Source organism: Larus michahellis, chromosome Z (genome assembly GCF_964199755.1).
Source record: "Larus michahellis chromosome Z, bLarMic1.1, whole genome shotgun sequence".
Classification (NCBI taxonomy): Eukaryota; Metazoa; Chordata; class Aves; order Charadriiformes; family Laridae; genus Larus; species Larus michahellis.
Window position 1 is genome coordinate 70,424,990 of NC_133930.1, and position 27,223 is coordinate 70,452,212.

General features: G+C 42.1%; 3 protein-coding genes across 9 annotated transcripts in view; 2 read left to right on the forward strand and 1 right to left on the reverse strand.

Moving 5' to 3' along the window:
* Positions 1–3,228, reverse strand: part of AP3S1 (adaptor related protein complex 3 subunit sigma 1) — a 42,635-nt gene extending 39,407 nt beyond the window's left edge. For 4 of the 6 annotated variants that reach the window (XR_012584843.1, XR_012584842.1, XM_074569075.1 and 1 more), the window contains exon 1: positions 2,899–3,164. Coding sequence is in view for 4 of the 6 variants with exons in the window: in XM_074569075.1 (XP_074425176.1) it covers positions 2,899–2,967 (69 nt within the window). In the remaining 2 variants the exon portion in view is untranslated. Of the gene's footprint in view, positions 1–2,898 lie in introns of all 6 variants that reach the window. The other 2 variants (XM_074569073.1, XM_074569076.1) reach the window with 1 other exon arrangement.
* Positions 3,229–3,232: 4 nt separating this feature from the next.
* ATG12 (autophagy related 12) lies at positions 3,233–8,253 on the forward strand. Its single transcript, XM_074569077.1, has 4 exons — positions 3,233–3,425; positions 3,589–3,725; positions 5,744–5,806; positions 6,179–8,253. The coding sequence occupies exons 1-4, from the start codon at positions 3,233–3,235 to the stop codon at positions 6,236–6,238; spliced, it is 453 nt and encodes a 150-aa protein (XP_074425178.1). The 3' UTR covers positions 6,239–8,253.
* Positions 8,254–16,201: 7,948 nt separating this feature from the next.
* On the forward strand, positions 16,202–26,753 carry CDO1 (cysteine dioxygenase type 1). 2 transcript variants are annotated; one of them, XM_074570234.1, is made up of 6 exons: positions 16,268–16,636; positions 18,967–19,044; positions 21,035–21,192; positions 23,708–23,881; positions 24,136–24,144; positions 25,988–26,746. In XM_074570234.1, exons 1-6 carry the CDS (start codon positions 16,431–16,433, stop codon positions 26,050–26,052), a joined length of 690 nt encoding a protein of 229 aa, XP_074426335.1. In that variant the 5' UTR covers positions 16,268–16,430; the 3' UTR covers positions 26,053–26,746. The 2 variants fall into 2 exon arrangements, with proteins under 2 accessions (XP_074426334.1, XP_074426335.1); XM_074570233.1 differs by lacking the exon at positions 24,136–24,144 and having other exon boundaries at positions 16,202–16,636; positions 23,708–23,877; positions 25,988–26,753.
* The last annotated feature ends 470 nt before the right edge of the window (positions 26,754–27,223 follow it).

Genomic DNA, 27,223 nt, shown 5'->3' on the forward strand with positions numbered 1-27,223 from the left:
TGAACAGTGTGGGGAAGCAGCCTCAAAAGCTTGAAGGGGGTGGGGAAGCTAAAAATCCTACAATACATAACTTTTTCAGAAATAGCTTAAAATGCAACGGCATTATAAGCAACAGCTTCTCCTAAGCCATTAACTTTCCTTCTAGCAGATCAGAAACATCACTTCCGAGTTTGAATTCGCTTGACTCTTGTGGAGTCGCAGCGGGGACTCCATCATGCCTGCACACTTACTTTTGCTACCCTTCCGAACAAGCAGCATTTTTTTTAACAAGCCTGCACTTTCATAATAAAAAAAAAATTAGACACAATTCGTAAAATCCTGCATTTGTTTTATAGCACAGAACCCTAAAGTTATCAAGTACAGACAGCTCCTATACCTGCTCAAGCACGTAAGTCAGCATTTTAAACCATTATGTGAACAAACACTTTAAGCAAAACTGACTGGTGCAAGTATCTTAAAAGTTTTTTTAGCTAGAACAGTGAAATACCCTGAATGATGGCTAAGCAAACAAAGCATGGCATTGGTTAGCATTCATCACCTTAAATTCATGTGTTATTTTACAGAAAATCTCCAGAACCCACAAAGACCACAGCAAACAGCTCCAGCAGAAGTAAACTGCTCCATAAAACACAGAAAGTGCAGGTTCCTCCGCTTCTGTATTATCTGTTCTTTAAACTATGCCTGCCTTATTTGACTGCAGTTATCTCAGTTACTTCCGCCATATTTTCTATGGTAGCAGGAAGCAGACAATGTGTCTTTTTTCCCTAAGAAACAGAGATACTAAGTATTTAAAATAACTTGTTTAGTTGTTCAGAAACTTATTTTTAACTTTGAAATGACGGCCACAGATCCATACTCTGAAACAAAACCATGGCACATACGTCTTCCTATTTAATTGCCATGAATTGTTACTTTTCTGTCTAATTGCAAAAGATTAACTTCATTTTATGCAGTAGAAACTCCATTCTCATATATATCAGGGAAAAAAAAGTTACACACATTTTATAAGTCTTGGTACCATGAAGCAAACAAATACCTCTTTCACAGATCAGATCAAATTAATTTATCTAGAACACGAGATGCTTCCACTTGTAGAAAGAAAAAAAAAAAAAAAGAGATTTGCCTCCAATATCAGTTCAAGCAATATTAAAGCATGCAGAAGTTTCAAAAAGTCCATAAGTAAGCCTGTCTTACTGAAGTCGCACACAAAAAGATAATCAAGACAATTGCACCTGTTTCTGTGCACCACAAAGCTTTAATGAAATCACCTAATGACATAATTTCTTAGTTTCATTTGCTATTCACATTTTCAAAATTTCAAGGTGTTCTGTTTATAGACATATATTACCCTACTTTAAGCATTGAGGATTTGTTCCAATTTCAGTTATGAAGGTAGTAGAGCAAAATGGAGTTGACAAGAAAAATCTGGTATTCTCCTGCCATTCACTCCTCTCTGTCTCCTGCATCCTCCCCCTCCCAGGACTTTGATTAAACAACAGTAACAGAAGACACAAAAAGATAATTACATTTGAATAGAAAATAAGAACTGAAGTCAACTGTCTGACATTAATGCAAGTTTTGTATACCTTTCCAAAGCCTTTCATATACCTATTTAATTGTTACCTCAACACAGACAGGGAAAAAGAAAAAAAAAAAAAAAAAGAAACTTCTTCAGTAAGTTACCGTAGCTCTGCAATAGAAGCTACCAAGAACAGAGTGGGGATGCACAGAAGAGGAATGCTTATCAATATGTGTAGGTGAGAATATTCAATTTTAATTTTTAATTTAAAAGTGGTAAACAAAAAACATCTGCTTGGTAACCTAGAACTTGTGAGAAAGAAGAAAACAGGTTCACAAATGTGTATTAGAATTTTCCAGTGTTGCTTTTCTAAGGAGAAGGGATCAAATTCTGTCATCCAAAGCAATGATCTGTATCAGTTACACTCCTTTAATTAAAAGCCTGACAGTGCAAACTGAAGTGTCTGGGTCATCGTTTCTGCTCTGAGATGTAGAAGAAAGATACATCCTTTCCAATAAAGTTAAATATGACTTCTGTAATAGCCAAAATTGCAAGTGAGTATCCCCAAATCTGAGTAAGTAATAGCACTAATGAAAAACAATACTTTGTTTATATGATTCCAGGAAGCATCAGTTGTTTTCTTGTGTTTTATTGACCAAGGGCAGCCCAAGTGGAGCTTAGCCTATTGGTTAGAAAACACAGTACATGCCCAAAACATTACCTTAAATTCTCCTATCATTGAATTAAACCAACTGTTTCCACATTATTTCTTAATTCCCTGCAGCTGCACTTGCTTTCATTCTGATCAAGCGTTTGTGCTGCATTTTCAGAGCTGCTTTGCTACTTGCTTTCTCCCAAATAAAAGAATATACTATTCTATTTCATTATATCTCTTTTTCATGTCAACTGCAATATTTTAGTACTCTGAAAGCTTCCAAAGGAAAAGCCTCTGCTTACTGAACCTATGAGTCCCGTAAAACTCATCTTCCCAACTCTAACACCTCTGCCACAGCATGGAGACAGGCAGGGCGACATCAGCGACGCCAAAAGCCAGGATAAATGGCACAGCACAGCTCGGAGCATGGCTCAACAGCACGGCAGGCCTTCCACGAATAAGCTCAGAGAACCGTTGAACGAGACTCCCCTTCCTTCACCTTCAGCCCCCACTAAAAGACAATCTCCTTTTCTGGGAAATCCCCTTTTCCTTACTGACGGCTCTTAGAAGGTCTCACCACCCTCCATCTTCCCTCGCCCCAACCCCAGAGCAGCAAAGCCGGCGGCTTCCCCCGCCCCCGCTTCTCCGAACCGCCGGCCCTGAGGAGACCCCCGCCGCCTCAGACGGCCGCCCGCCCCCCCCTCAGCCGCCGGCCCGCCCGTACATAGCGCTGGTAGAACTTGGAGAGCCGCGGCTTGCCGTGGTTGTTGAAGATGAGGATGGCTTTGATCATGGTGGGGCGGGAGGGCGGCGGCCGCCGGGCTCGCTGCCTTGCGCCCTCCTCTTCCTCTTCTTCTTCTTCTTCCTCTTCCTCCTCTCGTCCCCTCCCCCCCCCCGCGCTCTCGAGGCGGCAGCAGCCGGTCGCGCGCACCAGCCGTTAGCAGCGTGAACGGCCGCCCCCGCGCACGTGACGCAGACCCCCTCCCCCGCGCCCCGTCACCTGACGGGAAGACGGTGTCCCGTAAGGGACGTCACTTCCGCCGGCGGATGGAAGCAGCATGGCGGAAGCGGAGGAGCAGCCGCTGCCCGTGTCGCCTCAGAGTGAGGGCCGGAGCGAGGGCGGGGAGGAGGCCCCGGAAGGCGGAGCGGCGGCCCCGGAAGGCGGAGCGGCAGCGGGGGCCACCGACACGGCCCCCCCTACGGCCGGCTCACCGGGCACCGAGGAGCCCGCCGGTGACACGAAAAAGAAAAGTAATGGGGCGAGAAGTCACCGCCGGGGGCGGGTGGGTGGGCGAGCCTCTGCGATGACGGGTGGGCGTGCTGGCCAATTGGCGGTGGGAGTGGTGTGGTTCCGGCCAATGAGGGCGCGGGAGTGGGCGGGTCTGCGGCCTTAACGCGCGCCCCTCCCCAACAGTTGACATCCTGCTGAAGGCCGTGGGAGACACCCCCATCATGAAGACCAAGAAGTGGGCCGTGGAGCGAACCCGGACCATCCAGGGCCTCGTTGACTTCATCAAGAAGTTCCTCAAGCTGATGGCCTCCGAGCAGCTGGTAGGGGCAGGTCTACCTGGTGGCCCAGCATGCTCAACGTGTGGTGGGGGAGGCTGGGAGCCAGCCGTGGCAAGGACCTCTGCTCACCCTGGGTCCAAGCTGTCACACCTTGCAGGGAGACTGTTTCAATCTAGACTATGGCTTTTAGCAGGAAATTTGGCGTATGGGCACTAGTAGGACTCTTGAAAGTACATATCTGTCGTGGTTTAACCTCAGCTGTCAACTAGAACCACGTAGCTCCTTGCTTACACACACACTCCCTCCCCACCCCCACTCCTGCCCACCCCAAGAAGGACAGGGAGAAGAGGGGAAAAAAGAAGGGGAAGGCCAGGAAAAAATCTTCATAAAAGAATAACAGATAAGGAAAAATAATAATAACACGTGTCACACTCGCTGCCTGGTGAATTGGCACCATCTTGAGCAGTGATTGCAGTTTCTTCCCCCTCCCTCGCTAACCCCTGTATGTCTATGGTGTGGAATATTTCATTACCCATTCCATCCTTCCTTCTATGCTTCTATGTGAAGCTGAAAAAAATCCTTGAATCATGTAAACATCACATAGCAACAACTAAAAACTAGTTATTGACACTCCTTTCACAGCAATCCCTAGAAAGAAAATTAACTCTTTTCCAGCTGAAACCAGGACAACACCACAGTGTAACATTGAGATGAGCTGTAGCGGTGTGGTTTGGATGTGCTTGGGTGCTCAGGTCCAGCCTTTGGGCTTTTTGCAGCATCTCCATTTCTTCTTGTCTGATGCTGACATGCAGAGCGGTGTGCATGTTGTGCAGCGATGCATTTCACTGAAAGGTTCATATGCACAGTGTAACTGTAGAAGTCAGGTACGCGGAAGGAGTATTTGGGGAGGTGTTTGGAGTTGACTTTCTGAATATTAGTGTCTGTTTCCTTCAGAACTTACTTCTCAAACAGTTTAATTACTGTCATAGGACTGATTTATTTTTTTAAATGGGTAGTTTGGAAATGTCTGCAGTTTGGCAGCACATTACTGCCTTCAGTATTCCTTCCTGTGAAGCCCAGGTGGCCTTCTGATAACACTGGAAGAGCTAGAACAGATTCAGAAATTGCGATTAGCGGTAAACTCTTAACGTCCACACACTCCAAAGTTTCATTTAAGATGTATAGTTAAAACTAGACTCATTAAAACAGTCAAATGTGTAGCTAAAGTATAGATGAAATCACTCTGTTCTTCGTCCCTTATTTAAGGCTCTTATTTAAGCATATAGGTGTAAGCAGTTTCAGTAGCCGTCTCTTTCACTGGGAAATCATGAAGGGTTTCTTTTTGCCAGGGCTTAATATCTCAAAGAGAAGTAAAAGTTCAGGTATTTACTGTTCTTGGATATTCTCAACAATTTAATTCATTAACAGGCACGTTATTGTCTCAGGAAAAAAATAATATAGGAACATGGAATCTTCCAGTGTGGTTTAAGCTTAAGGCTGTACTTCAGGAACAAAGACATTGGAATTTTATGACTCTTCTTTGTAAATAGCACCCAATCCCCTACTACACATTGCCATCTCACACTGCAAATCCCAAGGCCCTCTTTGACATTATGGACTGGCTACTCTATGCGTATATGTGTCTGGAGCAGGAAGTGAGAAGGATTACTTTAAAAAAGAACAAAAGAATTCTAATTTCTGAGACTGCTGTTATAATTGACCAAATTTGGAATAGCGGGAATAGTTGGGGTACTTGAAAGAAGAGCAAGAATAAACCAGTGAGTTCACTTTATGCTGCTGTATGGGAGACTAATGGGTCAACTTGCAGGAGAAGGCAGTCAGCATGCTTGCTTTGGCTTGGTCTGGTCAGCCAGTCAGAGGTGACTCCTGGAAGTCATGTTGCCCCTCCACACTGAAGTGAAAATGCTAATTCATGGTATTTTGGTGTGGACTGTAAACATTGTAAAATTAATGGTGAACAGAGGACAGATTTATCCACCTCTGGCTGCAGAATGTTTGTTCTATGGGAGATCTCCATCTTCTCTTTTCTTTTCTTGCAGTTCATATACGTAAACCAGTCTTTTGCTCCATCTCCAGACCAAGAAGTTGGGACCCTCTATGAGGTGACTTTCATCTTAAGTATCTTTTCCAAATGTGCTTAGTAGAACTTGTCAGTACGCTTCTGGCACTTGAAATCTGTTACTGCCCCTAGCTATGCTGGTAATATCTTGCATTTAATGTAACGTAGTTGATATTCACAGATCTGTATGAATATGATATAAGGAGATATGACTTCATACAATCTCTGGAAATGCATTACTTCATATGCAGTATGTTGTCATGGTTCCCGTTATGGTGGAGAGCTTTGTTATAAGTAACAGTATTCCAGGACACCATTATCTGGTGAGGGGCTTTTTTGTTTGTTTTCTTTCATGTATATGCTAGTCCATGAATAATCTAACACCTCTTGTTTTGTTTTGTGTTTTTCCTTGCAGTGTTTTGGAAGTGATGGCAAGCTTGTACTGCATTATTGTAAAACCCAAGCATGGGGATGAATATCAAGCCATACAATTGTTTAGGTGTTGATTTCAAAAATGGAAAAGGGATTAACTTTCTTAAATTCAACCTGTAAACACACAGAAAGAAGGATTTTTTGCATTTCTGCTTATTACTGTACATTTATAAAAATGATACAGATGAATAGCATAAAAGAAGAGCTACCAAGGCTATGTGATCATGTAGCTTTTTTTCTGGTGCACATCTGAGTTACAGAAAAAAATCTGCATCTGCCACTTATAAAGCAGAGCCAGCTCTCTTGCTGCGGAGTTCTTAATTGCTGTATCTGAAGGGAAACTATTTCATAGTTGAGTGGAGGACTGGACAGCTCTGCCAGTCGATATGCTGTACTGAAGGTAAAAGTTCCATTTTATTAAAAGGGATGTTTATTGTACATGTAGCCCAGGATTTAGTCTACTTCTGACATGTTGTCCATCTGTTATGTGCATCCTTGTTCTTTGTGAAGTCTTCATCTTGAACATGCATTATCTCATGTTATTTCAAGACAGTATTCTGATTTTTTTTCTCATAATTAATATGAGAATTGGCATATAATCTGGTATTGGTATATAATTGAATTACTTCACTCTGTGCCTTCATTGTGTTGGTAGTCTAAGTACCTCATTTATATGGCACAGTATAATGATAGGCCTCAGAAACACTTTCCTCCTGCTTAAATTGTGTAGTGATTTGTTGAAGGCTGAACACTTTAGCAGTTGCCAGGGTGTTCTTCTGGCACTGTTTAACGACTAGCATCATTACTTGAATGATGCAACTAGCTGTTGCATCTTCAGTTAATGAAGAAATAGACATGAGGTGCTAAAAATCTACTCTATATGTTCTCCTTTTGGCTGCTGTTACTTTACTGTTTAACCAGCTGCATGTTCCATCAATAAAATAGAATGCAGTTTATATCCTTTTGCTAAGTGATAATGAGGATTATTTTGTTTCATCCTGGAAAGGACTTGGTGCCTTGGCTAGGGTACAGACCTTTGTTTTTATTTATTGGAGGGTTTTGATGTGGGAGGAGGGGTTTTTGCGGCTTTATTTTAAATGTACAATCTTTTCTGTTTGTTTAAACTGTACTAAATTAAATGTTAGCTGTTTGCTTGCAGTGTGTTCTTATGCTGGATGACAGTTTTGGTCCCTGACGTAATCTAATTCTTCAGCACATGCAGGCAAAACAGCCTGTTCTAGTTTAAAGCATGCTTGTACAATACTCTCAAGCCATTCCTTGCCGTTTCATGTATAAGTGGCTCTTAGTGGTCTCTGCAACCTGTGTATCAGATTGTTTCCACCCTTGGAGGACTTCTGGAGAAGTAATACTCAGCTTAATTTACTGATGTTACTAAGGTTGGCATGCAATCTGCATATGTATGGCGCAGTATCACTTGCTTGCTGTTTGTATAGCTTGATGTATTTTACCGCTTTTTAAGTGGAAAGCCTGGATTTATTGGATTAAGCTAACAAGGCAGAATTGGTTGTAGACTTAAACACTTCAAATAATCCATACTTGTGCCTGGTCAGAACCCTGATCTCATGAATCTCTATCTATTTAAGAGAACTATTGCAGAGGTAAGCACTTTGCTTCTGTCTTGAAGAAATTGCCTGCTCAGTTACTGTGGGGCCAGCGTAACCTTGCACAGCCACTAGAGGGTACACAAGGACAAAGGTATTTGCATAGTTTTTCCTGGTTTGGTTGGTGTTTTCTTTTCCCCAGTCTTTTTCGTAATATGTCCACTTGCTGGCCTTACAAATATAAGTAGTTTATTCTCCCGTGTGGCAGTATATTTACCTAAGATAAGCTACTAGTCTGCCTGTCTTTAAAGAATGTTCTGTTGGTGCCTTTCACCTCATTTGACCTTAAATGAAATTACTGATACAGTGCAAATGTGCTCTTCAAAAGTGGTGCAAGAAGACTGGGTTTTGTGTGTGTGTGTTTTGGGGGTTTTGTGGTTTATCCTAGGTTTTTTTTTCTTAAAAAAAGAACAAATAAAAACCCACTCAAGGTGAAGGAGGACTGTAGGTCACTATATCTCGCCAGCTAATGGTTGAAGGTTGTCCTTCATGTTGCATCTATAGATAATTTTTATCCTCTGGAGTTGGAAAAAAAAAAAAAAAGTTTGCCTCTGTCCCTTCAAAGGTAATAGTCCGGTAGCATAAACCCCACAGTAATAGTTTGGATTTACCATTCTGTGTTTTCTTTTATTTACCACATGCATTTTTGAACTTGGATAACTTACTCATGCAGATTAGAATTATTCATTTATTTAAGATTCAGCTTGTTCCTTGAACAATATTTATTTATTACTGTTTGCTCCTGCACTTTTCTGCTTTTATTTTTTCTGCAGTCCCAACTAATTATTTCTTGGCCCCTAGTTTACCAGTACACAATGACTACTCACCTGATTCAGTTCTTTTTTCTGTTTCCTGAATGCTCTGAGTGGCTGCCTGTATTCTGTTTCTTTCCTTTTAGTGACTGTCAGTTCCAATTCTTCTAATTCCCCCCATTGCGTCTGTACATCTTTATGGAGGGACTTCTCCATTTTGCTGCTTTTCTCTGTAGTTTTCTGGCTTCTCACATCAGGAGGGTAGTCAGTGCTTCTTTATCTCTGGTAACTCCTTAATGACCATGGGCTCTTTCTGTCTGAAGACAGGGTGTGACTGTTTGACAGAAACTTTTCCTTGTGCATATTCTTAAATAACAGTCTTAAATGCAAACATGTGAAGTAAATAATGTGTTGGGTGAACAGCTAAAGGATTAGCAGGACGTTACTTGTAGAATTTGCAAAAGATAGAGCTTGCAAAAAACATGTTAAATCTAATACTTCAAAAAGTGACAGTTACAGCATCTAAAATCATAGATGATCCTGAAATGCTTTAAAATTTATGCACTTATCTCTTTATAAAGAATAATTCCAGTACACTGGAAACATCAGAAGCTTAAGTAGAAAATGAAACATGTTCTCTGTATTTAGTATGTCTTGAGCAAAAGTGTTGACTGTATGATTTAGGTGACTTCAATTACATCAGTGGGAGGAAAACGGACACAAAAGTAAGGGTTGACCTTTTGGGGGAAAAAAAAAAAGAAAAAAAAAGAGACAAAAAGAAAGTGTAGACTTAGAGGAGTACTGTGTTCCCTCAAAGATGCTACAGTACCGAGCTACCAATATTTGTAATATTTAATTCACTTGGGTTTATTTAATTCACTTGGGTTTATGTAATTGAATTAATAGAATAGGCAAATCAGAAAAAATTAGTAAATAAACTAATTTTTAAACATTGAGCAATTAAGATGAGTATCGGAAAGGAATATTATTATACTGGTTTTATGAAAGGCTTAGTACTTCACAAATCCTGATACTTAATAGTGCTATGCAAAATTCAGTTGTCCTGTTCCCAAGGTAACAATCATCAAGGTCAAACCCTCTAAACTGGGAGGCATTATTTATATGAACTGTTATTTAGATAATGGTTTAGAGATTAGCATTCATTACAAATTTCTAATTTGTAGCTTGAACTAGTCTTAATAGCACATGGAAAACATGGAGGATCTAAGTGAAACTAAAGTTACCTTGAGAGTGAAATGATAAAATACGTAGTCATATTGCCTGTATGCATAATGAGCAAATGTTATCTTTACTTTTAAATCTTGAGGAATTACTGCTAAGGTATTAACAGAAGATGTGTCTCTGTTCATTATCCCCACAATGTAATCTTGAATGTACTGATCTACAGGTGGTGGGGTAGGAATCCAAACATCGTTCTGCAGACTTCTCAACTCTAAAGCAGCTTCTGTTTATCCATTGCTGCTGTTCATGCTCATTTTGCAGATCAAATTCTGCTTCTTATTGCATGAGCTTTTGGCTTTCGGTATTCTTGACTATCCTGAACTCTTAATTACTGTTCAAGGATGTTGTACAAAGGTTACTCAAGGCATTATCGTACTAGAACATCTTCATACTTGGAGATGAGACAAAAAAAGGGGGAAAATGGCTTTAGCACTGTGGTTTTTATGGTGATTATGACTATTACAAGCATATATAAATTCCGTGGGCATTAAAAAACACAACAAAACTGTTGTCAGCCTTGGTTTGTATTGGATTATCAGGAGAACAAAAACATTTGACAAGAAAGGATGTTGACTGTGTTTGCTTTTATTTGTGGAGACCTTCAGCTTTGCTAGTATCATACTTAATATGCTTCCAAGGCTAAACATCATAAAATTCTAGATATTTTTCTTGTTCCTGCTTTGCACTTCTTCCAGTAGCCATAATGCCATGAGATGTCACGTGCATATCACTGTATTTTAGCCAGAAAACTTGAGGCCAAAATATCTAGACAGAAAAATTCATTTAAAGATTGTTTCATCCTAAAATAGGTGGTTAAGAAAGGTTGAATAAAACACATCGCTGACTAAAGGGAGAGCAAAATAAGTACATTAAAAGCTTAAGATTAAGACAGTCACACTACACTAGACTCAGTACTGCCAGGAAATGTTCTGGGGCACTGTAGCTCAGTCATCTGTACGGTTAGCTGGTAGAACATTTGCTGGCGCAGATTTTGGCCTGTGCACAATTCAGGACTTGGCAAGGCACCATTTCTGGTGGGCACTTTGGACGTGACCAGCCTGTTCTGGAGGTTAAAAAGTAAATACTGTGGTTGCAAACTGTGCTTTGCAAGTTTGCTTCTGTGCCAGAGGGCGATCCTTGGGATATTTGTTAGTGGATACACAGCCACAATTTCAGGTGAGATTTGATCCCTTGTATGCACACTGAGAAGAATTAGACTTTGGGGAGAAAAGCATTTTCCCTCTTCAAACTTCAGGAGCTATCTCAGAACCCTTTTAAAACGGCTCTCCAGCTTTCCCTCCATGTAGTCATCACATATATGGTTGCTCTAAATGCCTACCAATAGCTAGATTCTGCAACAGTTTTTGTTAAGGCTGCAGATTACAGACAGTGAGGAAGCACTACTTAAACATCTCAATTTGCTCATACCTTTCCTTATTAGAAATAGATGATGAACATTTATTAATAAGATATAGGAAAAAGTACAGGAGTCTCGGTATCCTTGCTCTGTATTTTCTCATGTAATAATTCCACATGAAGATTATTTTTATGTCTATAAAAAACCATACATATCAGTTGGAATGAGTGAATATAGTGTTAAAATATAATTGCACAGAGAGCTTAAGCATAAAAAAAAAAGAGGTTCGAGTTACATGTTCCAACTGCAAAAATCACTATATGACGTTAAAGTAGACAAAAATGTCTTTCCCTCAAACCCAGTTTGGTAACAGAACTAATAACCCTAGCAACTCTGGGGAACTAAAATGCATTAAGAGCTCTTTGGCTCTGAAACAGGAAACCTCAAGGAAGAGAGGAGCTCAAAACAGAAAACTACACAGTAAATATTGTCAGCACAGAGAAGCGTAGCCAGCGCTTTAGCTTTCTCATATAAACACCACAAGTTGAAAGAAACGGAAACTTATTTTAAAGTGGTTTTCTCACAGAGAGAAATGTCAATATTTTACTTATAACACATGCCTGGTGTACTAACCTCCCACCAAAAGTGTATTAAAATTATTTATTCCAAGAGTCCTTTCTGTGCTATGTGGTTTAATGCTTCACAGCTCTTCAGTGCGGTTTATTTTTTTCCTTCAGTGGTACACATGCTGTTCAGTAGTTGTAAGTGTTTTCAACGTATAGCATGACTTAGCATGTGGTGCCCTCATTTCACTGACTGATTACTCCATTTTGTAGTCTGATGATGTTTCACTGCATGATCTGTGTTTGATACGATTTGTTCTCAGGCTTTTTTTGTAAATCACTGTGCAAGCAGCAGGTTCTCTTGCAAAATCTGTTGTGTACTGAGAGATCAATCTCACTTTCCAAGTTGTATGACTGAGGAACAGCTGCAGTGCTGCTCCACAGCCCCAGAAGGAGTCATCCCACTTGGATGTAGGGCTCCATAATCATTTAGCTTGGTCTTCCAGATCAGAGTTTGGGAACTGCTGATTTAGATGGTGCATTGCTTCCAAGTCGCAATCTGAGTGACGTCTGCAACAAACATTTACTTATGTTTCCCCCTGACTATAATCCGGAGAGTCTCTTCTGTGCAATTGGTATCCTTCCAAGAGTTCAAAGACCTTCATGTGAAATAAAAGGGACAGAACTCTAGGCATCATAGGCTGGGGCACTTGAGGTTTTCTGATGCAGGTTGCAGTCCTTAAATCACACAAAGCTTAAAGTAAGGGGCAGTAAGCCTTTTGTAATGCTTTGGGACTACACAACACAATGCTGTATTTCAGTAAGGTGAGTTTCCTTGGCGCAGGTCATTAACCTTTTATCTGTATTATGATCTGTGTGACGAAGTATTCTCTTAAGCCTCCTCAGAGAGGTATTGCCATCGAGTCATGTAGCCCCAAAACTTGCACTACAGCTGCAGATCCAGGTTTTCTTCTAAAAAAGCCCCCTCTCCTAACATAAAGAAACTTAGGTAATACCATTGGTAAAGGGGTGAAAGTTGTATTATGTAGAGGAGGAGATGTAAATGCTGATTATGGGGTTGAAGTGCTGTTATCTGTCCAGTCTAACAGACCAAAGAGGCACGGTATAGTTGTTTGCTGCAGCAGTCTGAGGATTCAGACACCTTGGATCCCACTTTCAACCTGACCACAATTTTTCTTTGGAATAACAAGATTCATCATAAAATCTTGAATCCCAAGCTACATATTCAGGCATATTCATGATGCAAAGTGTCTAACACTGGAGTTTGGTAATTCCATCAATCTTAATTGAAGATTTTCCTCAATGAGTCAGGAGAAAAACCTGGTGAGCTGCACCCCAATAGGAGATGAGGTACCAATATATGCTCAGGCACTTCGGCTGGTAAGTCTCTCTTGGAGCTAAACGTCATGTCCAATGATTGCTTGAAGTCTTTTGGATAATAGTGGAGTGGTTGGGCATTTGTCTATAAAGCTAAGGTTCTGTGGTCGAAGCCCCAAACTCCCATTTTCCAAGACAAGGTTTTCACTGTCAGGGTATCAGCAGGAATAGTTTATTGTTTTCCTCTCTGCCTCTCAATGAAGTTATGTAATGAAGAATGCAAGAATGATTTACTTTCTGTGTGAACCCTCTGAGCTTCTGTGCTTTTCACAAGGGCGGCACAATGTGAAATACAGGAAAAGACCTTACACCTTGTTGCTTCTTCCCTGAAGCTACACGCTTTGCCTCAACTTTGGACTTATTTTTCAAATAAGCTTTACGTAATTGCTCTTGAGAGGGACCAAAGCTTTTTGCTATAAAATTGAAAGTTACAACATCCCTTACACTTCTTGGAATAAAGCCTCTTACAGTCCGAGTATTATTCGACAATAATAGAACCGTTGAGAATACGTGCAATAGTTAATTTTTGCAGGGATGTGAAGGTATGATTTTCAGAAATGAAAAGAAATGGGGAAAATGCTTTACACTCCTTTATAAGAAACACAACTGAGAATGTGAAAGCAATTCCCATGCTGTGTGGATTACAACGTGCTCTTTTCTTTCTTTTTTTTTAAAATTTTCAGTGGCAGATACCCTCACTGACTAAAGCTAGAATCTGTTAACTGCTGTATGTGCTCAGGTCCTTGTGCCATTTCTGTCAACGGGGTATTAGTGAAAACACAAGCTAGGGAGCTGTAGCTACTGTTCCTAGTGATTTTTATGCAGTCAAATAATCAACTCATATAGATGTTTTCAGGCTCAACAAGTAATGTTGAAAGATTCAAAATTAAACACTGTGTAAACTCTTTTGAATAGGAGCAAATAAAAGTATAAAATTTTGTGTTACTACTGGAGAAAGTTAAGTTTTTGGTAATCAAGGAAAAAGCTTTGACAAATTGGTACAGCAACGTAGGTCAGCTAATAAACAACAGCAGCAGTTCAAAACTGCAATAGGAAGATCCAGGTATATCCCTTAGTTGTAACAGAGGAAGGTAAAAAATGTCCTTTTGCTTTTACTAGCAGTATTTAAAGACATCACTAATGATCCCATCAACATCGTGGCAAAGGAATCAAAGTTCTGAGGTTTCTGAGGTTAACAGCGGAAGGATAATCCTTTTTTTTATTCTGGATTTAAATACCAGAACTACACCAAACACATAGGTGTACAGATAAGCAGAGCGACATTGTAACTGCTGGAAAATAATTTAAATCAGATCTTGGGAATATGGGAATAAAAAAATGATTGAAAGGTTATCTCAGTCTTCATTTCATTACCCATTTTGGTGATCCTTACAGCATCTTATTCTTGTAAGATATTTTATTCCTTTGGGCAGTGGTTCCAGCAACCTATAAAATGATATGAATTCTGCCTTTGAAATATATGGTATAGGGTGTTTTTCACTAATTCTAACTCTTTGCAACCTACAGCAGTTTTAATGGTGCCCATATGGGAATACTCAAGCAAGTACTGAAAAGAAGTGCTATTTGCCCATACGGTCTTTTGACACCAACCAATAACTGAAATGGACCCGAGGCAAATTTCATTAAGAAATAAGGCACTCGTTCCTAACTGTGAGTTTGAACATGTTACCAGGGGAAGTGATGTGTTTGTTTTGTACCCACGGTTCTCCCGAGAAGGCTGGATGTTTTCTTCTTTAACCACACCATGGCTGTGGATATCAGTGCCGGCGTATCCTGGTTTGCATTTCAGAGGTGGTTTTAGGTTCTTTCAGACCTTAAAAAATCTGCTTGAAATCATCACGGTTCTCTCTCACAGAGATGCACACATAAGCACAGCTTGTTAAAAAAGTAACAATAGGGTTGGGTCTGCTTTCTGTATGCCAAGAGAGATTCTGGACTGGTGCCTGACAATGTACCTATTCAGTACATTCATTCGTATTTCACTCCAGTGCTCCAGATCATCCCCATTTAAATCTATGGGGATGTATTCCCGACTGCAGTGGAGCCAGAAATTCATCCAGACTCTCAAGTTGTAGCTACTTTATTAATGGTGCTTCTTTTTCTCATACCCATTTGATGAACAGGCCAGGAAGAGGGAAGAGAAATCAGGCATGCTAGAAATCCCTCAGTGTAACCGTCTCTAAGGCAAATCGCAAGCTGCCAGCATTCTGAGCACCTTTAAGCCTCAGAGCTACAGCAGACCACACCACCAGCCTGCTTACTTCCAGCCCCACAACCATCAGGCAGACCTAAATAGCTGAACTCGGGGATTTTTTTAGAAAGGAAAGACGGGTCTTTAAAGCACAATTCTCTGACGTATGGTGAATTCCATTGCCAGAATTTGTGACTAATAAACATCCTATTAACAGTTGAACTGGAAATGAAGACAGCTAGCATGGCATCTGCGTGCTCTGCAGACAGTACATAGGTTTGACGGACTGAGGATTGCGAGAGAGGGTCTGTCCTCTCAGCCTGGCCTCCTTTGTCCCATTCATTACATTTCTCGGTGTCACACCGAGTGCTAATGGTCACAGCAATCCCCTAAATGGGACTGCAGAATGCAGAGTGGTTTTCAAGGACCAGCACTTTCAACAGGCAGGCTGTACTCCTGTAATCTCCAGCGGCAACTTTCTGTGTGGATTAGGTACCAGTGTTTTTTGTTTTGCTTTTACATAAGAGCTTCTAGATGTATTTTTTGCGAAGCCAGCCTCAAATTAGCGCTTCTTTGCTGCAGCTTATCTGCCTGGAAGCTTCTTCCTCTGTGATACAAGTGAGGGAGGCAGCGGCAGGCCGGGCTTTGTAAAACGCAGACCTCGTCGGAAGGGGATGAAGATGCACAGACAACAGAGAGGCCTGGCAGGGAGAGGGAGAGCTGCGCGGAGACCGCCGCCGGCAGAGATGCTTCTCCTCGTACTCCCTCCACCGGGGATATCGGAGGAGAGCCAAACGCCCGCCTGCCCGCGGGGTCAGAGACCTGCACGCACGCACACCCCCCGCCCCGGACCGGGGGCTGCCAAAGGGGAGGCAGAAGCAGGCGGTGGGAGGCCAGCCCTCGCAGCCAGCCCCCGTTGCCCCCGCCCGCCGGGATCGGTGGCCCCGCTGCCGGGGACGGCTGGCCGCGGTCCCGCCCGCCGCCGCCCGGCCCCTCCGCCCGCCGGGGCGGTGGTAGGCTCCCGCCGTGCCTCCCGGCGCATAAAGGGAGGCGACGGGGCGACAGGCCGGGGGCAGCGGTTGGCCGGCGATGGAGCAACCGGCGGTGGTGATGATGGAGCAGCAGCCGGTGCAGACGGAGACGTGGAAGGCGCGGAGCCTGGAGGAGCTGATCCGCATCCTCCATCGGATATTCGCCGAGGACAAAGTCAGCGTGGAGGAAGTGCAGGAGCTGATGGAGTCCTACGAGAGCAACCCCGAGGAGTGGCTGCAATACGCCAAATTCGACCAGTACAGGTACAAAACCACCCCAGCAGTCGTGTGTGTGTCGTCGTCGTCCCCGCCGCCCCGGGAGCACGCACCCCCGCCCCCGGCGCGCCGCGCCTCTCACCGTGCAAGCGGGGCGGCGGGGAAGAACACCCCCCCCCCCCCCCCTCACCGACCCGGCAGCGCCATGGCGGGGGAGCGGAGGGGGAACGGACGAAGGGCGAACACACACACCTCCCCCGCTTCTCCCGGGGAGGTGGGGGGGGACCGCGGTGCCCGGTGTCGGGGCAGGGCGGGGGCGGGGAGCGGGCGGGGCGGCGGTGGCCAATGGAGGCACCGACGGGCCCCCGGTTGCGGGTCGGCGGGTCGGTCCCGTCGGGCGGGACCCCCCGCCCGACGGGACCGACCCGCCGACCCGCAACCGGGGGCCCGCCGGGTCGTGGTACCCACGGAGGAGAGAGAAACATGCTGAAGCAACCAAAAAAACTATTTTTTTATTTTTTAAAAAGCCCAAAAGAAGCCTGTCGGCAGCAGAAACTCTTCCAAAGTGGGTTTTTGGTGTCTATAGACGAGCCGGTGCGTGGCTTATCCACCTTAGCGGTGGGTCGGGAGCCGTCTGCCCCCCAAGATTCGGTCTCTTTCTTCTCTGGCGTCGAGGCTTTTTTGCTGCTTCCTAACAGGAAAATAGTTGTAAGGGTTTTGAATCGCTCCTACTTGGCTAACAACTGATTTATTCATGCCATTGATGTCTCCCCTGTCTTAAATTTCAATATAAATACATTTTATTTGAGCACTTCCTTTAAAAACCCATACAAAACCCCCACCCGAACCCTAAAACTCTTCTTTTTAACCATGCTACCATGAAAGCATCATTTTGGCTTGCCATTTTTAGCCTCCTTCGACCTCGTTTTGACTATCCTCCATTCAGAACAAATCACAAAATTTGTAACAGAACATAGGAAACCAAGAATCAGAAAAACAAAGTGTGCTAACATGAGAGGTATGCATGGCAGCCTTTTTCTTTTTTTTTTTTTCTTTTTTTTTTTTGGCCAGACAGACCTGCTGTACAGAAATAACAGCACTTATAAAGTTCAGTCAAATGCCAGCATTGATGGCTTATATGCTGACATCATAGGAAAAATATGTGTACCTGATTTATGCACAAACTGTGAATGCAGTGAGGGGCAGCATGTAGATATACTGGTTATACTTTGAAAGTAGTTCATTATGAGCATCCTATCTTGAGTAAAATAGAGTGGTCTTATGGGGAAACTAATTAAAAAACACTCAGTTTACATCAGTGCACTTTCTGTGTGCCCCTGCTTGCATCTTTTAGGTGAGAGTGAGGCGTCCTGTCATCGGCATAAATGCTTGCTTCTCTTGGCAAAGTAAGGTGCAAAGAGTCATGACTAAAGCTACCCTGAAATTGGAAGGTCCCACTGGGTTACTTGCACCATAACAGCTAGAAGCACCAAGCCTGGATCAGAAGAACACCACTTTGGAAATTAATGAGCAATATCCCAGCCCCTTCTCTAGTGAACTTTTCAATAGAACGAGACAAGCAGCAGCTCAGAAGAGGCTTGCAGGAGAATACGAGGAAAGATACATAAGATGTTGCTATTAAAGATGTTTTCAAGCCCTGTCTAGAACATGCATACCGATAGAAAGCCTTTAGAAGCAAGCTTATTCTGTGCCACCTGTAAGTTAGCACATGAAAAATCTCTTTAAGAAATTTTGCTCTGATAAACTTTGTTTAGAAGTAGATGCTGGCAGAAGTTATCCCGCAGGTGTCTTATCCACACACAAATGCTGCAGTACCAGACATAGAACTTTCAGGAACAGAGTAGGAGGACCGTGTACGGAAAGCCTGACATCGTATTTCTTTGGTTTTTTGGCTTTGTACAAATGAGTGCTGCGTAACAGAAGGAAAGCCAAGAATATCTGAAAAGGAGCTGCAGAACAATGTAATCATATATTTTTCTTGTTTCATTGCAATCCTCTGTTTCTAATTATAAGCCAGCTGCTGAAGTGACTTCATTCAATAACTATCTCGATTTGATCCCGTCTACCACTCCAGTCTCAGACTCACAGTTCCCAAACTCCCATCATCTATGTTGTTTAAAAGCAATATGGTTATAAAATATTAAATATGTCCATTTTCATCTTCCCAGAAAAAGAACCCTTACCAAAAAAAAAGCTTAAAAATACAATTTCATTTTTTTTCCAAGTAAAACTTAGCTTTCAACAAAAAGAAGAAAAAGGGGTTTTACATGTCACAACCTTCCTTCATAAGCATGTTTGTATAATTTTGTCTTTTATAGGGATATCAGTACAGTAAAAAGAAACATTTTGTGTTTCAGGTATACAAGAAATCTTGTGGACAATGGAAATGGAAAATTCAACTTGATGATCTTGTGCTGGGGTGAAGGGCATGGCAGGTTTGTATCCAAAGACCATGGCTTTAGCAAACAGATATAAAGCCACTGTATCTTTCACTGTCATACAAAAAGAAAAAAATAATCATCCCTATGTGAGCTATCAGAAAGCATCTGGAAACTAAGCAATGCAGAGCTCCTATTGGTATAGCAGTCCTGAATATTTGCTTTATCTTTAGCAAGTTTGTACCTCATGGACATTTTTAGGGCACACTTTTGTAAATGCGCTGATTTTCTACCAAATCTAAGCTTCCCTTCTGTCAGAGGAAGTTTTTAGTCCCAGAGATACAGCGGGTCCTGTGGGCAGGGTCGGTTCAACCTGTCCCATACAACAGACCCATACAACACTTGGCTGCAGAAACAGGAGTTGGTGCTGTTTAAATAGTCTTTGTTCTCTCAAGGCGTTTAAATCCTGCCTCTGTGACAAGGTGGGAAAAGTAGTTTTGGGTTGGGACTGCAGGTTGTGAGGAGGGAGCCCCTTTCCAGGAGTACTTGGCTTTCTTTAAGTTCACACATCCCATGCCTTCCCTCAAAACAGACGACACTGCTGATGTGGCCTCCTGAGTCGTGTACATGGACTGTATGCTGGGTTGTGTAGTCCTACAAATGTGAGGGCAGGATCTGTCCCTTGGAGGGTCTTTCACAAAACATTGGCTGAAACTAAATGTAGAATAACAAAACTTGCAAGTTTTGACTGATTATTCTTGCATATAAATAGAAAACCTAAGGATGTGTCAGAGTGGTTTTTTGTTTGTTTTAGTTGAGGGTGCAATTGAACATTGGCAGTATTGTCTGGGGGATGCCATGACATTATACTCAGAGGAATATAGGAACCAAGCCCAGCACCTCTACTCCTTCCGGGCTATTCCCACAAAGCCTGTAATTTATGTCAAGCTGTGTTTGAGTTGGACGAGCATTTGCTAGAGCTAGATTGAGACCACAAGTTGTTTTTGCTTCCTGCATGAGGAGGATCAGATTGTTCTCATGGCTTGTGGAAGGAGCGTGACAACGTGGCATTTGTGAACTGTTCTGTGCCTGAAGCAAGCTCTGCTCTCTTGTCATCTCAGTTTGTAAGAAACCCCGACATTTGTTTACTGAAAACAGTAACGTACAAGTACCGAGTTTTTGATTGAAACTCGTTAGTACTGTACTTCCAAGAGGGTAAAATTCCTCCTCCTCCCTTGCCCCTGATGAGTGGAGAGCTCTCCCTTTGTCCCAGTCCCATTGTCATCTATAACAGTTAATCCTCTATTTAAAAATACAAAACCAAAACTAAACTACATATCTAGCCCATATGTCTCCAAATGTAGCAACTAAAGCATACTTTGGAGCAAGAAAACAGATAAAACAAGCAGACAAATCGTACCAGATCCTGCTGTTTTGTTCATGTTTTGCCAAACTAGTGAAATGAGCAGCTTACTGTAGCTGGTTGTACTTAGTACTATCAGAGTGAGAGGTACAGCAATTTTTCTTCCACAAATACCTGTGCACGCCAGCCATAAAGAGACCATAGAAATTCAGCAGAAGCAGCTCATTTCTCCCATGATCTTGGAGTGAGCATGGTGGATCTGCAAATATCAGGTTTACTTGCAGGTTTCTGCCAGCCTTTGCCTGGGGTCTCTGTGGAAAGCGTTGTTTTGTTTCTTGGCCCACGAGATTTTTTTTGCGTTCAGAGGAATTTTGCTGTCCTCCTCCAGACTTCCTTTGTATTTCTCTGTGGCAAAGTCATAGGTTGGTCAATACCTAACTCCTCTCCAAGTACTGTTATATGTGAGCTTATCTCAAGACATTTCTAAAGTAGCAGTTTTAAGTAGGCATACCTTAATCACTGTGAATGTTTTTTCCTAAGACTTTTGTGCATGACCCATGTGCAATGGCATTTCATTCCAGGGCTATGTCCATATACAATATCCTATGCCATCTGTCCTGTTTGCTGTACTGAAATTAAATATGCACATCACACTGAGTTTGGTTATCCTTTTTACATATATAGCAGTATCCATGATCACACTGACTCACACTGCTTTATGAAGATCCTCCAGGGAAATCTAAAGGAGACTCTGTTTGAATGGCCTGAGAAGAAAGGGAATGGTGAAATGACCAAGAAATCAGAACGAGTTTTGAGGGAAAATCGATGTGCCTACATTAATGGTAAGCTATTAAGATTGTTTTGACAGCACCCATCCATGAGTCTCATTCCTAACAGAAGAGTTCTGCTCTCTAGTCTCCTACCTTTAACAGTACAACACTAATGGCTTTATGCACAGTTTAAGACTGTGGCTCTCTAGATTCTGCACAAACCTGTATTTAGATTCAGTAAAACAAACAACCAAAAATGTCCTTTTAACTCACTCTTAACATATTGCAGCAATTGCTTGATGCTTAAATATGCTGGATATATCCTCTAGATCAAGCAGGCTTCAGCATTGTTTCCCTAATAACTATCTGAAATTGCCTGTAAACATAGACCTTGAATAGTACTTTGTGAGAAATAAGGGAACCAAAGTTTAGATAGTTTAATCATCTTGATCTTTTTTCAAAGAAAAAATCCTTTTGGTCAGTCCTAGAAATCTGAGGTCAAAAATGTAACAGCTGTCAATGGAATAAATTGATAAGCCAAGAGCAGAGGCCTATACTCAGTGCCACATCTTGTCCACACCAACAAAAGACTGTAGTGCTGAAGTGCAGTGTCAGCAGAATTGAAATGCTCAAGTCTACCCAATCTACAAAAAAGTTGCCTGACTCCACAGATGCTGAGAGACTCCACCAGTCTCCACCAGTAAGGCTCTCTACATACCTAAATCCATGCCATTACATGTGCCTGTAACTCTCACCACCTTGTGCTACACTGGAGGCCATCCTGGAGTGGCCAGCTGCATGTAACGTATCCTGATACTATGAAAGACATAGCACATCATGCTGAACAGCAAAGAGTTCAGCAGAACTAAGGCAAAGCATCGGAGAAGGAGGCCATCTGCCTTTTATGTTGTGAGCTAATAACTGGAACACACACCTTGTGGGGCTGAGCTTGGGAAATCCCCAGTTGGAGGGAGCTCCGTGTTGGGTTATGGACTTAGGCAGGGTGAGGGCATTGGAGAAGAAAGGCTAGTGCTCAGCAGCCCTCTGTTGGAGGTGTGCTGTGTTAAGTGAAAACACAAAATCCACAGGATGGGAAATGCAAGAAGGAGCTTGACACATCTGCTCATGCTCCCATGCCAGGGACGTGGGTTCTCAGACTCAGGTTTTCCTACTGAAGTGGTTCTTTCCGATGCAAACAATTGCACCCTCTGTGCATCTGGTCCAAAGCTTCCTTGCTTGTTCTGAACAAATTCGGTATCCAGTTCTCTCAGGCAGTCTGGATCTCTGCCACGTTTCATAACATATGTCCTGGTTTAAAAGAAACAGGTAAAACACGTAGAAGGAAAACACTGACAGTGCGTTGATTGCCCTAACTACTTCAGTAGTGAGTGACCTTCATGTTTCTATTGCGTGCTTCTTGCTTGCTCTTGTACTTGATTTTTAAGGTTAGAACCCACTGAACAGTGTTTGTTTGAGTCTCCCACTAGATGAGCAGATTTAGGACTTTTTGCCCCTACATACTCTATTTAGGTAAACTATGTTAACGACACTTAGGGCTTACATTTCAAATTTATCAGAGTTAAGAGTGTACTCATGATTCTCAGGGTATCATACCTACATTGCACAATACAGGTCTAGGTATTATATAACATATTAATTCAAGTACAAAGGCCTGAGTTACAGCAGGGTCATAAATTTAAATTCAAAGTCTCTTTTAAGTAACTCAAAAACTCCACTTTAGTGTAGAATGGAAATGGTCTCTTTTGTGGATGTGGTTCTTCGTACCTTACATTTTTACATAATAGCTTGATTTCTACTCCACTGTTGCAGAAAGTGCTATTACTTCATTAGTAACCACACAACAGACAGTGCCTTGTTTTATTACGTGTTCAATTATGCTTACTATTCAGTTAAGGTTGGAAGTACGCCGGTCACTACTAATTTGTCACCTTAGTCAAAAGAGCAGACAAATGAAAAGCATGTTCTCCAAACTAATAAACTGGAAGGATTAATTAGGAAACAAATGCCTGCAGTAGAAGACAACTACATCTCTGTCCATAAGTCCGTGCCCCAAATACACATAGCTGACTTTTAATGTGACTGATATCCTTGTTACCGGGCCAAGAACTAGCAGTACAAAAACCTTTTTTTCCCTGTGAAATGTCTTGCTAATTTTTACAGGCACAAACCTTCCTCCTTCTGGAGCATCTAGAACAACAGCATCTCCTAGGAAAGTAAATAACCTTAAAGTCCTCTGAGAATAATGACTGAAAAATTACTGACAGCATGGCCTTCCTTGAATTTCTCTGGATTTCTATTGGCATTTGTCCTGTAACAGATAATCCAGAAGTTACAGGAAGTGTGTAAGGCAATAACGTATTTTGAATTGCCACTGTTTTGAGGAATCTGTGCTAGAGAACAGCAGTCAGAATCCCTGTACCAAGTTACTTGTTACCCATAAATGTGCAGGCATGCCTAACTGTCTTGCTCATGAGTTTCGGTTTAGAAAGCATTTTTCCAGGCATCTGAGCTGTCATTAATTCTTCCCACTAACACTGCCTCTCCTTGCATGCCCTTGCTGGTGTAGACTCCATTGGCCTGCACCGTGTGGAGAACATAAGCCACACAGAGCCTGCCGTTAGCCTGCATTTGTACAGCCCGCCCTTCGACAGCTGTAACACCTTTGATCAGAGGACCGGACACAAGCACAAAGTCAAGATGACTTTCTACAGCCAGTTTGGAGAAAGGACTGTCTGCGTAAGTATGAGACAACACCCTCCTGGCCCAGCCTCGAACCCCCCAGGCAGGTGGGAGGTCTGGCAGCCCTGACTTTCCCCGGGCATCCCCACCCAGGACCAGCGTAAAATCTGTTTCCAAATTCTACTCGATTTGCACTTCCCTCGTGGGGAGTTCCCTGCTTTGTAGCTTCCTTCCCCTTCATCATCAGGAGATCAGTTCTGAGCAGAGAGGGGGATTTAATGAGAGTTTTACTACTAGCTAAGCCTCTTCAGGCAGCAAATGATGGTAAACACAACCCAGCCAATGGAAACCTGTGAAGCAGCCACATTGTTTTGGCCAGATTAAGTCATGTGTAATATTTCCTGCCTAAACTGTTCTGCCAAAAGGCATCACATTTCAAGTTGGTTGTTTTAAACCTTGTAGCTTACTGTACAGTAAAGAATTCTTTAATAAATTTGATTTAATTCTTTAAAATCAAAACTTTGACACAGTAAGACTTGCTCTGAGAGTGAGAGTAGGCTGGTTGGCTGTTGTCTGCATTCTTGAGCAACGGCATGAGATTTTATTTGGATAGAAAAGAAATCTTCAGATCGGCTTTGGAGGACCAGGCTAGGACATCTGGGAGAGTTTAATAGAGTTCCTTCTACCACACTTCCATGCATTGGGAAACATAACTACTTATACAGGGAGAAAAGACAGATTCTTGATGTTTAGCCACAGAGTTTCAAAGACTGCTCGGTTTTGTTAGATACAGAACACTTTCACCTCTCAGTGAAGCCAGAAATTCAATGCTCAGGAGTTTCCTGGAGCGAGCCCTTAGCAAGATCCAGTTAAAGTTTTATATAATCGGCAAGTACCATGTAAATTATTTCTTTGAAGCCTGTCACATTACATGATTACAACTTCACCAAACAGCTGAAACACAAACTTTGACCTTCCTGAGTTTGAAAGGTCCTTGAGAAAGTAAGCTCAAACTTATAATTCAGATTTTAAAGGGAAATTAACATGGAAAAATGTTAAACAAAATTTACACAATAATTCAGTGCTCTCTTGCTTTCTTTTTGGTTTAAGTGTTTATTGAATATGAAGTATGTAAGATAACAAATGAGACTAGATTTTTGACTTGGACTGCTTTGCTACTCTTGATCTGTAACCATCTGGCAGTGTTTGTACATTTTGTGGGAAATTGGATCTGGCTTACAGGAGGTAAATCATTGGGTCTCTTTCATGAATTCCCGTAAACGGAATTCCAGTCAGGGGGAAAGTGGTAGTGAGTCTGGGCCATCCAGCTGCCTGAAATGACTTCACAGTACAAAAACCTTCTGGTCTCAGTGAGGGTTTCTGGAAAGCTGACTGGAAAATCAAATTTTCTTCTGCTTACCAGATCTCAGAAGGATGTAGGAAGACAGAGAGCTATAAGATAAAAACACTAGGAGAATAATGTAAAGTATACTCATGCATATTTTATGAGTGAGAAGTTCTGCCTAGCTAAAGCACATTCAGTGCCTAATCTTTGTCTTAAATTTTTCTGAAGGTAAATCCCTAGTGGCTTCTGGCCATGATGAAATCTTAATTAACTAAATCTCCAGTAAATGCACAATAAGTTATATAGGCTTGAAAATTAAAATGGTATCTAGTATGTCCAAAGACTTGCCCGTGGAAGTAACTGTTTACACTGTTCAGGTTCATCAGCCATGAGAGTGCTGATGTGAAAGTTCACAGAAGGAAAACTGATTTTGTCTTGGGTGTTGCAGCACATCAGTTCTGGATGCCAAGATTTTTCCTGGGGGAGGCGGTTTCTGGGAGCAGCCCATCTTCCAAGCTGGACTTTCAAGCAGTTTCTGTCAAAACGAAGTAGAGCAGATTATCGGGGAGAAGAGATAACCTGAAGGAGGAAGCACTCCTCAGCTGTCCTTTCTGCTGTGGGCTTGCTCGTGGTGACACAGAGCCAACGGACAGGGTGATTTTGTCAGGTGCACAGTGCCCTCTGTAAAACTCTGGCAAGGAGTACTGAAAACATATACGCTAAGTATTTTAAGGTGCTGAGCTACTCCAGCAATAAAGGCCCATGCTGAGAACATGAAGTAGGTGGTGACTGTCTCCTAACCTCTCTCCTCTTCCCTTTTAGGCAACAGCAGTGCCGCAGGAGAACAACTGAGAGGCACCAGCACGCGTTTGCATAAGACCTGCTGAATGTTTAACTGGGGATAGAAGACTTGCATGGCTAAGGCTGACAGCCGGCTATATTTCAATACCTTGTACATAGGATTACACTAGGGCAGCTTCCAGGCCACCCGCAGTTCCCCCGAGCGAATGCCGATTATGGGACACTAAGCTAACTAGTGCCATAAACTACTTCAGAGGTTAGATGCCTTTTCTTAGGCTCCTGTCAGAGTTAAGTAGTTTGTTTTCTGATTCTAGCCTCCTTTTAATTCCACTTCTGATACCAACACTGAGAATATCAGAAATAGGGTTTTTAAATGTTGTCTGACACTACTTAATAGGCCAATGTGTATGTATACTCTCAATATAATTAATAACTACATAAACTACTAAGCTTCCAGTCACTTGTACCTATGGGTAGTACACTAGATACAACTAACAGCAGCTCTTTTTTTTTTTTTAATTAAGTCTTTTAAGTTTTAATGCTCTAGGCCATCTTGATAGTTTTGTGCATTTTTTACATTTTATTTTTTACAATTTCATTTGTCAGATCTTGTTTTAAATAGGAGCAGCGAAAATGCTTCATGCACAATGATTTTTAAAACTGATTGGGCAGAGATTTGGATTTTTAATAAGACTAATCATACTTAATTCAGCTAATGTCCAGTTTCAAAGTATTCTGTGTTGCTACTGAAGAAGGTAACTGAAATAAAACTGGATTTGTGCACATATTTCAAAGTTTTCAGCCTTTTTCTCCTGGTAACGTAAATACTCATCACACTTTACCAAAATCCACATTCCTCATGATCATCTAAGTCTTTTCCAAGCAGTACACTATTATAAAAGGCTTTAAAAAGTTAAAAGTATTTCAAACATGCGAAGAATTCTGATCCCAATTAAGTTGGTGGGAGTTCTGCCACTGAGCTCACTGATGCTTAGTTTTATCCCCCAGATTTAGTTACAAGGAAAGAACCATCTTGAAAAAAGTTAACTCTAATTAAACATACCAAAACCAGCAAAGCTCTCTGCATGGAGGCTATCCTGTTCATTTAATGCAGCTGGTACAGAAGACAAGTATAGAATGTGTAGCGAGTCTCATAGGGGACTGCTGGTTACTCAGGCAGCAGTTTGAAGTTTTAACAGTATCCCTTTCAGGTGGGTCACATATTTCCCTCCATATTGACAAGCCCAGAAAATATTT